This window comes from Rhinatrema bivittatum, chromosome 2 (genome assembly GCF_901001135.1).
Source record: "Rhinatrema bivittatum chromosome 2, aRhiBiv1.1, whole genome shotgun sequence".
In the NCBI taxonomy this organism is placed as follows: Eukaryota; Metazoa; Chordata; class Amphibia; order Gymnophiona; family Rhinatrematidae; genus Rhinatrema; species Rhinatrema bivittatum.
The window spans coordinates 495349375-495365909 of NC_042616.1; the positions used below are offsets into that span (position 1 = coordinate 495349375).

At 46.3% G+C, this 16535-nt stretch overlaps 1 protein-coding gene across 2 annotated transcripts in view; it reads right to left on the reverse strand.

The window, feature by feature from the left end:
- Window positions 1–2371, reverse strand: part of BLOC1S5 (biogenesis of lysosomal organelles complex 1 subunit 5) — an 87434-nt gene extending 85063 nt beyond the window's left edge. The window contains exon 1 of one of the 2 annotated variants that reach the window (XM_029590630.1): window positions 2120–2371. In XM_029590630.1, coding sequence (XP_029446490.1) covers window positions 2120–2234 — 115 coding nt within the window. In that variant the 5' untranslated portion in view covers window positions 2235–2371. The remainder of the gene's footprint in view (window positions 1–2119) is intronic. The other variant, XM_029590631.1, reaches the window with a different exon arrangement.
- Window positions 2372–16535: the final 14164 nt, after the last annotated feature.

A 16535-nucleotide genomic window follows, 5' to 3' on the forward strand; every position in this document is an offset into this window, starting at 1 on the left:
AGGAGTATACTACTGTCCACCTGGCCAAAAATGATGAGAGAGACAGTGAAATGCTAAGAGAAATTTGGGATATTTCAATCCCCCCCCAATGTTGACTGGGTGAGTGAAACATCAGGACATGCTAGAGAGATAAAGCTCCTGGATGGAATAAATGACAGTTTTATGGAGCCATTGGTTTAGGAAACTATGAGAGAGGGAGATATTTTAGATCTAACTCTCAGTGAAGCACAGGATTTGGTGAAAGAGGTAATGGTGGTGGGGCCACTTGGCAATAATGTGCATAGCATAATCACATTTGAATTAATGATTGGAAGGGGGACAATAAGTAAATCCACAGCTCTAGCACTAAACTTTGATAAAATGAGAAAAATAGTTTAAAAAAAATAAACAAACCTGAAAGGTGCAGCTACAAAAGTTAAGAGTGTGAAACAGCCGTGGACATTGTTAAAAAATACCATCTTAGAAGCATTGTTCAGATATATTATCAGCGTGTGGAAACCCACAATTGATTCTGAGAGCGAAAGCCTTCCCCTTTCATAAGACAGTAAAGAATTTAGTGATCCAGGAGTGAGACAGAAAGTGGGTAGAGCAATGTCTAATCCCTTCATAATCTGACTCCAACCATGTAGAAGCTAAAATAGCAGCTGCCAGGAAGTATGGAAAATGCTGCATAGATTCTTGGCTGTTTAAAATGATGGTGCTAAATGGAAGGGTAAGGCTCTGAGAAGCTTGACCAGGCCCAGAATGGCATGTCCACAGTCTGTTAAAGGATTTCTTCAGACAGAGAATAGCCTTGAAGCTCAGTCTACAGGTAAGCACTATCAGCCTCTATAGCATTTCCAGCAGCATTGTCCTCAGGCCTGCTAGCCCTTCCGCGAGCAGCTTAAGCCAGGACAACTTGCTCCTCTCGGGCCCTCCTCTCTTCCTCAGCAAGAAACCAACTTCTCTCAGCCTGTTCCCTCTGCGACCTCTCTTTTCTGCCATGCTGTAAGGCTTCTGCTGCTGCTATTCTTCACCTCCAGACAGGCACTTTAACTTTTCTTCCCTGACCCAGACACTAAAAAACCCGCACAATCCAATCTCCTTGTTATTATAGCTTCCTGCACTGCCTGTTAATATAGATAATTTCCTCCTTTACAACTGTTTACATATAGTCAAGCTAAACCTGCCACGGGTTTGTTCATGAGATTTTTCCACACTAATCTTCAGTGTATGTAATAATGCATTTAGCACAAAAAACACCCATGCAGAAACCCGTGGCGAGTTTGCTGTGGGTTGTTGCAATGGTCCTTTAGCATGGAAAGCAAAGACCCTTCTCTTCCTGACCATACCAAGAAAAAAGGAAACAAAATACATGAAATCTGAAGTACTCATGAGCAGCAATGAGCACAGCCGTCCAAGCTGATGCCATCTTAGGTTTCTACCTATTGGGAGTATTTTAAAAGATGCGAATTGATGTTTATATTCTGATTATATCTGTATTGTATTATTATTGTATGATGTCGATCAAGTTGTTTTATATTTTACCCTGTGATGTTTCTTCTTCTTACGTTATGCATTCCTGCAAAATAAAAATTAAACCCAAAACCCCCCTCCTTCCCCAAGTTTATCATCATGTTGTCTATGCAAGAGCCATCTTTTGCATGTTATCCCTGCATGGGCTTGGAGCAGAGTCAGCACAACAGCTTCTGACCGCTTTACCGAGAAATGGCTAAGCAGGAAGTCTAAAACATTTCCAACCTTAATATGTCTTCAGAAGTTCAATCAAACTCTAAAGTAATTTTTTAAAAAAATCGTCAAATATATCCTTTATGGGAGCCTCATAACGGCTACTTGCAATATCACTGCTGATAAGTTTTGGCTCATGGGAACTTCTCTCCGCCCAGGATCAGATATAATAAGGGCTTCCTTCTATTTTGTGTCTGAAGAGGAAGTGGTTAATACCCGGGGCCCTCTGCCTCTTCTTGCAGTCTTCTCGGCCAAATCTGCACGCAGTGCTGGTCTGAAATAGTTACACACGCCCACCCACATGAAGTCATAAAACGAAAGTTTCTACCAAATAAATCAGCTTCCCCCAACTCCTGGAGCGCCGCGCAGCAGCAGCACCTCCCAGCCTTACCCTTTATAATGAGCTGAGCCGAGGTGGCAGCCGGGGCCGGAGTGTCCCGCCTCCGCAGGCTGTGCAGCGGGGAGCCCGCAGCCCTGGCTGAAACGACGCCGCCGCCGCCGCTCATCGTTCGCCGGGACCAGAGGACACGGCCACGGCGGGTAAATATTTTGAGAGGCGGGAGAGACGTCACCGCGGCAACAACAACAGACAGACAGCCCTGCGACCGCCGCCGCGCACACTTCCGGGAGGGCGGGGGATGTAAAGCAGCTCGTGATTGGTCACTGAACGCTCTCCTCTGATTGGCGGATGAATGTCCGTGGGTGGAGCTGTGTGACAAGGTTTCTCCCCCCCCCCCCCCCCTGCTCCCCAACACTTTCCCGTAACAAAGAAAATAACTATCCGGGCACTTTTAGCTCCCACGCCCCGCTCCCCTCCCTTCTTCTCCCCACTCCTGCACCTGTCCTGCAAACTCCCTTCCTCTCTGTATACCCCTAGCCTGCTGTCATCCTCCCGCGGCACTCACCTGCCTTTCCTCCTGTCCCTTCCTTCCTCCCTATCTCTACTCCTGTCCCTGCCCCTTTTCCTCTTCTTCCTACCACTCCTGCCCACTTCCTCCCTCCTCCTTTCCTTCCTCCTTCCCCTCCTCATGCCTTTTCTTTCCTTTCTCCCCATGCCTCTCACTCTCAATCCAGTTCCCCACCACCACCACCACCACCACACAAAAAGACAGACAAACTTGACAAACTAACAAAAATTTTCACTCCAGCAAAGAACATAAAAGACAAAGGTACAGGGAAACAGATGAGAAACACTAAACAGAAGACACAGCACTCAGAACTCACTAAATATCTTCCATCACCTCCAACCACAAACTCTACTCACCTTCTCTCCTCTCTCCAATGCCTGACACACTCTCAAAGAAGCAGCTGCAAGAAGCCTATATATATAAACCAAAAAACTTGATGTGCGATGCTTAAAATGACGTGCCCTTCCTTGCCTCGGCAACAGGTCAACTCCTCTGGAGAAGTACTTTGCCTGTTCCTGGTTCCTGATTTCCGCTGTGTATCGTTCCTGTGTCCTGTTCTTGGTTCCTAGGCAGTCGGGTTGGCTCCTGGGTTCATGTCTTCATGGTCAGTCTTTCCTTCTGTCTTCTGCATCTCATCTTGCCCCAGTCATCCCTCATTCTCCCTTCTCCTCCTTGTTCCTGGTCTCTTTGGATTGGACTTCTGGCTTGACTTCAGACCATTGATTTGGATTGGAACTCTGGCTTGACATTGGATTGGACCTCGACTCTATTTGACCTCTGCCTGCCCCTAAACACTGCCTGCTTCCACTTCTGACTGAATGCCGCCTGTCCAGACCACTGCCTGAATTACGTCTCTGCAAGAACACTGCCTGCCTTGACTACAGCCTGACCCTGTTGACTGCTGCCTGTCCTGACTACTGTTTTCCTGATGCTACTTCCTTCTCCGAGGTGGCCTGCAACAACTTCATCTGGATGGATCTTCACCTCCACAGAGGCCTGCACCTAAGACCAGCCAGCCCCAGCACCTGAGGGCTCAACCTGAGAGTAATGTGGACTCGTATTGACAACGCTCCAGTTGGGCCTCTGTTTCTGCCAGCTCCGCCTGCTAACGGTGGGGACCTGTAGGGCTCCTCCCTACAGGCAGCGCCAACTCCCCCTCAGTCTAAGGTTCCACATCCACAACAGATTACCGAGGCCATGGACCTTGCGGAGGCCACTGCCCTTCAGGCCTCGCTGGAGTTAATCTACAAGGTCCAGGAACAACCATGCTTTCTTAAGGTTTTGACAGCATCCATGGAACATCTCAATCCCCAGCTAGAATCCCCAGCCATTCCAGCTGCATTGACACTGCCCATGGTGGTTCCACCCACTCTAATGGCTACGAATTGCCCCTCTGTTCCTTTGCCTGCAACTCCCCAGTACGCCGGGAATTTGAAGCAATGTCAGGGGTTTATTATCCAGTGCTACGTACATTTTTCTCTCTAACCAGCACTATTCCCATAGGACTCTATCAAGAACTTACGGTAAGAAGAAAGGGGATTAGTTTCAAAGTGTATGTCTGGACTCTGACTCATGGTGAACACTTGGTTCTTCTCCTTCTTCTTATCTGTCTTTTGCTCCTTAGGGGCAGACTTTCCTTTATGACAAATGACATATAGCTTTTCTACTTCCTCGACGAGGAAACTTAAGGGCGCCTCCCCGTGGAGATAAAGGGAGTTTGCAGAATGGGGGAAGAGACTCAAAAAAGAGGTATTGGATAGAGATGTGAATCGGAACCAGAATCGGTTCGGATTTCAGTTCCGATTCACATCTCTATAGATGTGAATCGGAACCAGAATCGGTTCGGATTTCAGTTCCGATTCACATCTCTAGTATTGGAGAGTGATCCTATCTACTTCGGTGGCACAGGGCTCACCATGAAAGAAAGTCTACTTTAAGTGGTAGCTAAAAGCCCTGGGACTTTCCACCGGGCCACATCTTAGATTGCAGGCAGCCTGCTTTGCCAAAATGCCGCTAGCATAGGTCCCAAAGTGCTCTTTGATGGTGAACTCAAATGTGTTTAAGGTCTCTTTTACCTCAGCTGGGATGCTAGCTATGTATTCAGGGCCTGTGCAAGGGGATTTGGCACCCTAGGCGAGCCTTCTCCCTTCCCCCCCCCCCCCGGGTCGTGCCGCCACCCCCCGGTCTCGGCCCTGACTCCTACCTCATTCTCGATCACGCTCGCCGACTATGTGGTTTTCTGGGTCACGAGCAGGTCGAGCACTGCTCGCGGCCTGCCAAATCTCCACTCCTTTTTGCCACCGCTTGCGGCCCCATATGGCTCGCACCCAGTGGCGCACCAAGGGTCTCCGGCGCCCGGGGGCCAATGCATTTGTGTGCCTCTCTAGCATCCCCCCCTTAATCCTTCTTGTACTAATGCTTAAGGTCACAGAAATCAGTGGCGTCTCTAGACAGAAGAATTGTTGGTGGGGGGGGGAGCCAAAATGACATTTCTTCATCACACCCACATCTATAGCATGGATCCTGCTTTAAAATTGGTTATAAAAATAAAAAGTGTTAATAAAAAAGTCCAAAGGGTCTTCTGCGTAATTTTAAAAAGCTGGCCAATTTCACACTATAAAATTATTTGATGGCCTCATTCAACTAATTCTATCTGGCTATGAGAGTGAAGTCAGGAATATATAGGAAGGGACAGAATGTCAATACAAATCCTGCACCTCCAGTTCTGTAACTCTGTGCATCCTCTGAAATTCCCCCAAACAATGGAGCTTGGATGTTTCCCTTACAGCTCATCATACTAAAAGATATTTTCAAATTCTGGTGTCACCTCACAGTAACAGCAGCACAAACACCTTCCACTGCCAGGCACATTGTGAACTAACACAACACCCCGCAAAAAAGACACTCAAAATCTATACTGCAATCCCATCATAACATAACAGTAATAACACCAAGGACTCAAACAACAATAACCCTACCTGTGAAAAAGCAAGGGTAAATATTACACTGGGTCCTAGAATACCAATATACCACCTACTGAGGAAACAAAACAAACCCGATTGCTATAGATCCCTATACAGACATTATATGCTAGCAGAATCTCTCATCAAGGTCACACACACAGAGCAGAGACAGACCCTCACCAAATACAGAATAAAGTCACATAAAGTATAAATAGAAATATGCAGACAAAAACTGAACTGTAAAACGCATCATGCCAGACTCTATACAGTGTAACAATGGAAAAATAAAAATTTCACCATTCCTCGTGAAACAAATCAATAAAATCAAGATATATAAATCATTAATCATAATTATAAAACCATACAAATAAAATAATTTCAAAAGAGCTGATGAATAGAATATCCAATAATTAAAGACTCATGCAAATTTTGAAAGCTTTACCAAACACCAATAAAATATTTCAAACAGCAGACACATCACATACTACCCAATAATTAAAATGGTAGTCAATCAAGAAAAATGAACTTAAAAAGCCACCTTTACTTACCCTCTCCAGCAGTTCTCCTACTCCTTTCCCTTGCAGGCCACACCAGAAGCAGCAGTAGCTGCTGAAGCTGTCCTCACAGTCCTCTTCCTTAGGGATGACAACCAGTCTCTTCTCTCTCTCACACACAGACACACAGACACACACACACACACACCAGTCACACCCTCAGGACCAGTTTCTGTCTCTCACACACCAATCATCTCCCCAACCAGTCTCTCTCTCTCTGTCTCTCTCTCACACACAAGTACACACATACCAGTCGTCTCCCTGATCAGTCTCTCTCACACATACACATGTCACCTCTCTGGCCAGTCTCTCTCAATCACACAATGCTCTCGCTCTCTCTTACTTACACACAGGCTTTGAATCACACACATGCTCTCTCTATTTCCCTTACACATAAGCTCTCAATCAAACACATGTTCTATCTCACTTACAAACAGGCTCGATCACACACACATGCCCTCTCTCACAGCCAGAAGCCAGCCAAAAATATGCTCCATCTCTCTCGCACACACACATTGACATACACAAGCACCCTCCCTGACTCACATATACACCACACACATACAGAAGCACCTTCCCTGTCCCACATACACAAAGCAGCCTCCCCGTCTCACATACACATTACACTCTCACAGAAGCACCTAGCTTTCAGACTTGCAGCATTTCAGACTTGCAGACTTGCAGCATCAGGCTTAAAAGTGAAAGTGATGCTCCCAACCGTTAAATAAGAAAACCACATTCCTATCAGAAGGCGACATGACACCCTTCCTTCAGGTTCTGTCCTCCCAAGGGACAGCCACCTACACCGTACAGCTTCTCTTGTTTTACGCTTTCAGGCAATAAAGCAAGTGTCTTTCTTCAAACTATCAGTCGTATGATTATTCATGTGGGAGATATGGAACAGAAAGACATCCTTATTCAACTTTCCTTTTACATGGGAAGATTCCAGTCTTAGTCATTTAAAAATATACATTTTCTAAAGGCTTAAAAAAAAAAAAAAAAAAAAAGCAAAACTGTTTCAAATTGGAACTATTCTAGGCTTCATGCTTAAATTGTGCTTTAAAAAAATAATAATAAAAAAACCCCACCTGGCATCAGTATCTTAAATTTGTGATTTTGCTGAGATGAACATTTTAAATACTTTAATTTTTTTTTTTGCTTTAGTATTTGTCTCTACCCACTTTGTTAAATTTTATTTTCCAGAAGAGGGGTGCTTAAAATTCAGTAATTTCATCTTTCATCCAACTTTTCAAAAGTTGCGCTACCAGCACAAAAGTTGAGGTATATGTATTATTACATTTCATTTTTTTTTAAACTGGCAGATTCCTTTCTCACATACATATCGCATACACACACACACACACACACACACACACAGAAGCACCATTCCTTTCGTACATGCATATCACATACACACACACACACACACAGAAGGACCATTCCTTTCGTACATGCATATCACATACACACACACACACACACAGAAGGACCATTTCTTTCTCACATACATCTCACATACACACACACAGAAGCTCCATTCCTTTCTCACACACACACAGAAGCATCATTCCTTTCTCACATACATATCGCATACACACACACACACACACACACACACACAGAAGCACCATTCCTTTCGTACATGCATATCACATACACACACACACACACACAGAAGGACCATTTCTTTCTCACATACATCTCACATACACACACACAGAAGCTCCATTCCTTTCTCACACACACACAGAAGCATCATTCCTTTCTCACATACATATCGCATACACACACACACACACACACACAGAAGCACCATTCCTTTCGTACATGCATATCACATACACACACACACACACACAGAAGGACCATTTCTTTCTCACATACATCTCACATACACACACACAGAAGCTCCATTCCTTTCTCACACACACACAGAAGCATCATTCCTTTCTCACATACATATCGCATACACACACACACACACACACACACACACAGAAGCACCATTCCTTTCGTACATGCATATCACATACACACACACACACACACAGAAGGACCATTTCTTTCTCACATACATCTCACATACACACACACACACACACACAGAAGGACCATTCCTTTCGTACATGCATATCACATACACACACACACACACACACAGAAGGACCATTTCTTTCTCACATACATCTCACATACACACACACAGAAGCTCCATTCCTTTCTCACACACACACAGAAGCATCATTCCTTTCTCACATACATATCGCATACACACACACACACACACAGAAGGACCATTCCTTTCGTAAATGCATATCACATACACACACACACACACACAGAAGGACCATTCCTTTCGTACATGCATATCGCATACACACACACACACACACAGAAGCACCATTCCTTTCGTACATGCATATCGCATTCACACACACACACACAGAAGCACCATTCCTTTCGTACATGCATATCACACACACACACACACACACACACAGAAGGACCATTTCTTTCTCACATACATCTCACATACACACACACACACACACACAGAAGGACCATTCCTTTCGTACATGCATATCACATACACACACACACACACACAGAAGGACCATTTCTTTCTCACATACATCTCACATACACACACACAGAAGCTCCATTCCTTTCTCACACACACACAGAAGCATCATTCCTTTCTCACATACATATCGCATACACACACACACACACACACACACACACACACACACACACACAGAAGCACCATTCCTTTCGTACATGCATATCACATACACACACACACACACACACACAGAAGGACCATTTCTTTCTCACACACACACAGAAGCATCATTCCTTTCTCACATACATATCGCATACACACACACACACACAGAAGCACCATTCCTTTCGTACATGCATATCACATACACACACACACACACACAGAAGGACCATTTCTTTCTCACATACATCTCACATACACACACACAGAAGCTCCATTCCTTTCTCACACACACACAGAAGCATCATTCCTTTCTCACATACATATCGCATACACACACACACACACACACACACACACACAGAAGCACCATTCCTTTCGTACATGCATATCACATACACACACACACACACACAGAAGGACCATTTCTTTCTCACATACATCTCACATACACACACACACACACACAGAGAAGGACCATTCCTTTCGTACATGCATATCACATACACACACACACACACACAGAAGGACCATTTCTTTCTCACATACATCTCACATACACACACACAGAAGCTCCATTCCTTTCTCACACACACACAGAAGCATCATTCCTTTCTCACATACATATCGCATACACACACACACACACACAGAAGGACCATTCCTTTCGTACATGCATATCACATACACACACACACACACACACAGAAGGACCATTCCTTTCGTACATGCATATCGCATACACACACACACACACACAGAAGCACCATTCCTTTCGTACATGCATATCGCATACACACACACACACACACAGAAGCACCATTCCTTTCGTACATGCATATCACATACACACACACACACAGAAGGACCATTTCTTTCTCACATACATCTCACATACACACACACACACACACAGAAGGACCATTCCTTTCGTACATGCATATCACATACACACACACACACACACAGAAGGACCATTTCTTTCTCACATACATCTCACATACACACACACAGAAGCTCCATTCCTTTCTCACACACACACAGAAGCATCATTCCTTTCTCACATACATATCGCATACACACACACACACACACACACACACACACACACAGAAGCACCATTCCTTTCGTACATGCATATCACATACACACACACACACACACAGAAGGACCATTTCTTTCTCACACACACACAGAAACATCATTCCTTTCTCACATACACACAAACACAGAAAGAAAATCGGCGCAGCCGGTCTAGCTGATCACGTGGCCGAAGAAAGGAAGATCGGTGCAGCCAGAGACCAGACGCCGAGACTTAGGGGGCGCCGCAACAGGCAGCCAGCCCCCGACTCGCCCTGATCCCCCCCCCCCCCCCAGTGCCACCCTCCCGACACCCCCGTGGTGGTCCAGCGGAGGGCCCGGGAGCAATCTGCCACTCCCGGGGCCTCGGCTGCCACTAACCAAAATGGCACCAGTGACCTTTAGCCCCTACCATGTGACAGGGGCTACCGGTGCCATTGGTTGGTCCCTGTCACATGGTAGGGGCTAAAGGTCTCTGGCGCCATTTTGCTTAGTGGCAGCCAAGGGAGCAGGAGATCACTCCCGGGCCCTCCGCTGGACCACCGGGGGGGGGGGGGGGGCGTCGGGAGGGTGGCACTTTGGAGGGAGGTAGGGTGCGTCGGGGGCTGGCAGAATTTTGAAAAGGCACTTTTTGCCCTTTCAAAATTCTGCTGTCTGCCACGGCGCCCCCTAAGTCTCGGCGCCCTAGGCACAGGCCTAGCTCGCCTAGTGGTTCCTCCAGCCCTGTATGTATTGTCTAGCTTCGTCACTGAAACTCCATGAGAGTAGGGCCACCCAGTCTTTTTCAGAAGGAGCACCTACTACCTAAAAAATTTCATGCAACCTTGTTAAGTGCCGCATAATATCTGAGCCAGAATTTTCCTAAAAGAGAGTGATTAGTGTTTGAAAGAGCTTAATTTGTTTGAGAGGTTTGAAGCTCCCCCTAGTGTCGGTTGGTGGTAAGCCGGTCAGGATGTTGGCTTCTGATCCCAGCCCTGTTTCTGGGAGGATGGAAGGGGCAGCTCCCTCTCCCCGTCCCAGGCTAAATGCGGGTGGGCAGGTGTGTGTGTCTCTTGCCTTTGAACTGGTGAGAGATTTCGGCTGTATATAGAAGCTAACCCTCTGCTTTATCCCATATCTTAAGCCTTTCTCGTAATTCTGGTAATTTCTCCCAGTCTTGGGAAAAAGGCTGTCTGTGGCTCTGTGTTGTGCATTCTTCTTTCCACCCCTACTGATCCTTAGGGAAGTGTGGGGCCAGGGGCACTTGGGTGGTATTGGGATATGCTTGTTTCGCCCGTCAGTCGCACATGGCTGCGACCGATGTTGCTCACCTCCTTCTTTGCAGCTTTGACTCCGTTGGGAAGGCTTGCGGCCTCCGCCAGCTATTACCGGCCTGCCTACCATTCCCAGGCCTCCCTGGACGCTGCGGATGCTACCAACCGCCATCTTGCCCTCGGAATCCCCTAGGGCCAGTCTTAAGCACGTCATGGTGGGAACCTCATTGGTGTACCCCGCTCTGCGGACCACTACCATGTCTTCTCCTCTGAGGACCCTTCACTGGTGTGCCCTGCTCCATGGATCACTACCATATCATCTCTACTGAGGAGCCTCATCGGTGTACCCCGCTCTGCAGACCATTGCCATATCTTCACTACAGAGATATTCCCCTTGGGTATACCCCACCACACAGACTCTGTGATTTTCTCCTGCACTCCCCGCTTCACGGGCAGTGCCTTTCTCATTCTCTAATATAGACTCTATTCCACAGCTGTGTCTGACGTCCGCTGATACCTCACCTCCCGACAGTGAGGCTCACAGGGCTCCTCCCTGTGGGCGGTACCACCTCTCATCTGGGCCCAGGGTCCACATACCTACAAATCCTAACAGATTGCCTAGTCCATGGACCCGGCACAGGTCTCAGCGATTCAGGTAATCTCTGGACTGGCCCAGCGAATTACAGAGCAGGAAAAGGTATTAGAGACTTTGGCTACCTCCATAAAGCAACTGAGAAATCGGTTGGACTCTGTCCCAACGCCTGTCAAGCCAAGCCTTGTTTCACATGCATCACTGTTCTGGCCTCCAGTGCCCTTGCTGGCACCTCCTCATTTCTGTTGCATCCATCAGTCTTCGACGGCTTCTCCCCGCCTACCTCTCTCTACTTTCGGCTCCTCCCGCTCACCTTGGGCTGATGGCCGCCACGGCGTCTGCTTGCCGATCTCTCCAGCGTCCCCGGACCGGCTTTGGTGCTGCCTCTCGCCATTCTCCTTCAAGGTACCTCTAGGGCGCGCACGCCGCCCTTATCTATAACTCTACGTTGGCACGAACCTCAGGGGTGGCCCCCTGTTCTGACGCCATGACTTCCAGGTTTATCTGCCTACAGTATTTGCTAGCTCATTGAGTTAGCAACAGAAATTCTTACGGATGGGATTTGCTCTCCGTTCCTAAGCTACTCTGCCACTCCAATGGTGTCTGGAACTCTTACTACCCTTCGGGGTCTCTAACGGAGTACCCGCTCCTCGGGGGCCTCTTTGCTTCTTTCAGATGCTATCAGGAAACCGGTACTTGCTCCTCGAGGGCCCATGTTCCCTGTGTCGCTGCCTGCAACCTCTACCCTTCTACTTGGAAGAACTACCTTACAGTTACCATCAGTGAGTACAGAAACCATCTCTTTCCACAGTACTGCTTCACTGGAACCAGGTACTCGCTCCTCGAGGGCCTGCTCTCTGCTCCGGTGCCAGACCTCTCGTCTAGTGGAATCTCTGTTACTGCTAAGTGAGTACAACGCTACTGAGTCTCTCTGCTCTAAGGGATCAGGTACTCGCTCCTCGAGGACCTGCTCTCCCTGCCTCTGAGCTTCTCCTATTTCTACATTGAGACTCTGAATGTTAATCTTATTATGTGCTCATAACTCTCAGTCTCTTTCCACTACAGCACTGCCTTGCAGAGGATCCGCTGTTCCAGCATTCTGTATGAGAAGTGCCCAGCTGGGCTCTACACCACTACTCACTACCACCACCTCTGGTGGTCAATCAAACTGTTTAACAGATTCAAATCTGTGTTTGTGTGTCCAGAGTCTAGCCTGACACCGTGGTCCCTCACGGGACTGCCCTCCTTGGGTGTGGTCAGCTGCTACAGTGTCCAAGGATCCACCCAAACACCATTAACCATAACAGTTTCGCAGGTGATCCCTTGTTGTGTAGGGGCTTCTTGAACCAGTGCAGCATGCACTTTTCCTTACATCCTCCATACTTCCCCGATGTAGTTTCCAAAACTGTACATTTTGTCCCTCCTGGATGGAAAAGCCTTGGCCTGGGCGTCACCCCTTTGGGAGTGAACGGATCCGATCCTTAACGACTTGCAGGGCTTCCTCACCCTATTTTGCTCCATATTTGATGACCCTGGCTGCAAGACCATCGCCGGATCTATGCTCCTGCATCTGCAACAAGGTGCCAGGTCGCTGACCGATTATGTCATTGAGTTTAGGACACTCTCCTTGGAATTACACTGGGACCTGGGCTGCCTGCATGCCTTATTCCTAGAAGGTTTAAGCTCAGGCATCCAGGACGAATTAGCAGCACGAGAACTCCCTGAGGCATAGGATTCTCTCATTGACCTCGCCAGTCGCATTGATCGCCGTCTGCGTGAGCGATCACATGAGGCTAGGGGATCCAAGAGGATGTCTTCAGGTGTTCCACGCATTCGCCCAATACTATCCATCCAGACCATTCCTACACCAAGCACCGAGGAAGAGGAAGAGATGCAGATGGGTCTCAGCCATCTATCCGCAAAGGAGAAGCGTTGTCAGCAAAGATCAGGTCTTTGCATATATTGTGGCCAACCGGGTCATGCGGTACCCTCCTGTCCACTCTGTCTGAGAAACTCTCAGGCCTAGGATCTGTCGGAGGACTCCTCAGGCCTGACTGCACCCTTTCCTCCGCTGATACTGCCTGTCTCAATTAACTCGGACGTTCTGGAATTTCACACCCTGGCACTGGTGGACTCTGGGGCCGGTGGAAATTTTATACTCAGCAACTCGTGGAAAACCTTTGGATCCCCACCATCTGGACACCTACACCATTGCTACTTTCTTCTATTCATGGTGAACTGTTACCAGGCGAAGTTACCTTCTCCATGGTCCCCATTCAACTTTGCACTGGGTCACTGCACACGGAGACCATTTCCTTCTTGATAGTGGACAAGGCTATACATCCTGTGGTTCTTGGACTGCCATGGTTACAACTGCACATGCCACAATTTGACTGGAGCACTTTACAATTGTCCCACTGGGGCAACTCCTGCCATGGGAAGTGCTTGGAGGTCGTTTCCCCAATGCTTTGCCTAGCTACTGCAACATCCATTCCGGGTCTTCCACTGCAGTACTCCTCCTTTAAAGACATGTTCTCCAAGAAAACCACAGACACTTTACCATGGACAATTTACCTCTGGCCCTTTTACTGCTCATTTGATTGCGCTATAAACTTATTACCCAAAACTGAGCCTCCCCAAGGAAGGGTCTACCCACTTTCTCTGACTGAGACAAAGGCCATGTATGAAGATATACAAGAGAATTTGGCGAAAGGCTTCATTCAGCCTTCTAAGTCACCCGCTGGAGCTGGGTTCTTTTTTGTGGGAAAAAAAGACAGCTCCCTCCGGCCGTGCATAGATTACCGCGGCTTAAATGAGATTACCCAAAAGGATCCATCTGGAACAAAATAAAGATAAAGAATGTTAAAAATACAACTAAAAGATTAAAAAAAGAAGAAAAAATAAAAATTATAAAAATTAAAAAATTAATAATATATAAAAACTTAAAAAAAAATCAGTAATGGAAAAATTGAATTTACCTGATTTGATATATCAGAATGACTTTTAAAACATATCTTGGTCAGTTGTCCCGTTAAATAGGTAATAGGGTTAGTTATGGGCTATAAATTTATAAAATCCTTGATTTTAAAATGTAAATAGGAATAAAAAATAAAAAATTAAAGACAATGCAAATATATGCTATATGGATTTACTCAGACCTAAATCTTGAGCTTATATGTTAAAAAGAATCTTAAATGCAATTAGTCACAATGTATCACCTCAAGGAGTCTTGGAGTCCACGAGTGAGGATGTTGTATTATGTTCGTTGGAATGGCGCCTTTCAATGGGGAGAACTCTCTGATAAATATGCATAAGCTCATACTTAATCATGAAGTGAATGAAGGGGGTTTTGTCTCATTGCAGGTCTTTTTCCCCCTCCCCTCTTCTTTTCGGAGGGGGGGGGGGGGGTCTTGCCATGTCAGAACTGAGGCTGGATGCCAGAGTCAGGGTTTTTTCTGTTTCAGAATGCTTCCCCTTCATCCAAGGGTGGGGGTCCCTCTGACCTCTGGACTTCCCTTGGCTGGTCTGTGACTTCTGCTTATGAGCTGAAGTTGCTGCATTGTCCCTCTGCTTTGGTTTTATTTACACAGGAGCTTGCAAACAGGCAGATCTTGATGAGTATCCTTCAGGTCTGGTTTCAAGTTTCTTTAGCTGTGGAGTGTTTTGGCCTGTCAGTATACTTGTCTGCATCCCTCTTTGGCTATTATGATTCATATTGGGTGCTTTCAGTGGTTAAAAATGGGATATCTCCCTATAGGGAGGGGGGGGACTTCAGGCTGCTCATGCCCTTTAGCTCACTAGAATTAATACAGCTTGCAATTTTTCAGGCAAGCTGCATTATTTATTTACATGAAATTATCAAGTAATGAGCTGCTTTGCATATATTTATATGTAAAGCAGCTCATTATCACATTTGAATTATTGAGGGGGAAATAATGTATGGTATTGAAAATAACATACGTTATCAATATGTCAAGACATTTACTGTGTGTTAAATACTTATTGCATCTTAGTAAATGATGCCCTAAGCTTAACCATGAGCCAATGGAGGCCCAAGGTCACAAGGAGTATCTTAAATTTGTTTTAAAGTTGCTACTTGCTTGTTTCAGTGAGTGTCCCCCAGTTTTAGTACTATTTGATAGTGTAAATAACCATTCTCTATTATGTATTCCATACCACACAAAATTTTATAAACCCCTATCATATCCCCTTTAAACTGTCTCTTCTCCACACTGAAGAACCCTAACCTGTTTAACTTTTCTTTATAAGGAAGTCAGTCCATCTCCATAATCATTTTTGTTGCCCTTCTCTGTAACTCCTTTACCAGAAAATACTACTCCCAATCCCTTTCTACTCCTCCTCAAATCCAACTGCAACAATATCTTGCATTCATACACAATGGATCTAGACTTTCCCTAGATCCCTTAATCCACTCCAATATGTTTAAAATATACTCACTCCTCGCATCAAGATACATCTTCCCCAGTTATCCAGGAACTCTTATCTCTGGGTTCTTTCCAAACTCCAGACTTTCCTTCCAAGTGATGACAAAGGGCTTCCCCCCGAGTCCCCAGCTCATCCCACTTATGAGGAGTTCCAGTTGTTTGGAGATGTAGTCTTTTTTATTGTTTGTTGAATGGCTGCTTTATATTGTGGCTAAGGCGAGGTCAGGTCGGTGCTATTTTAAATAATAGCACCAATGAGGCCCAGGGCTACAGGGTGCTCTGGG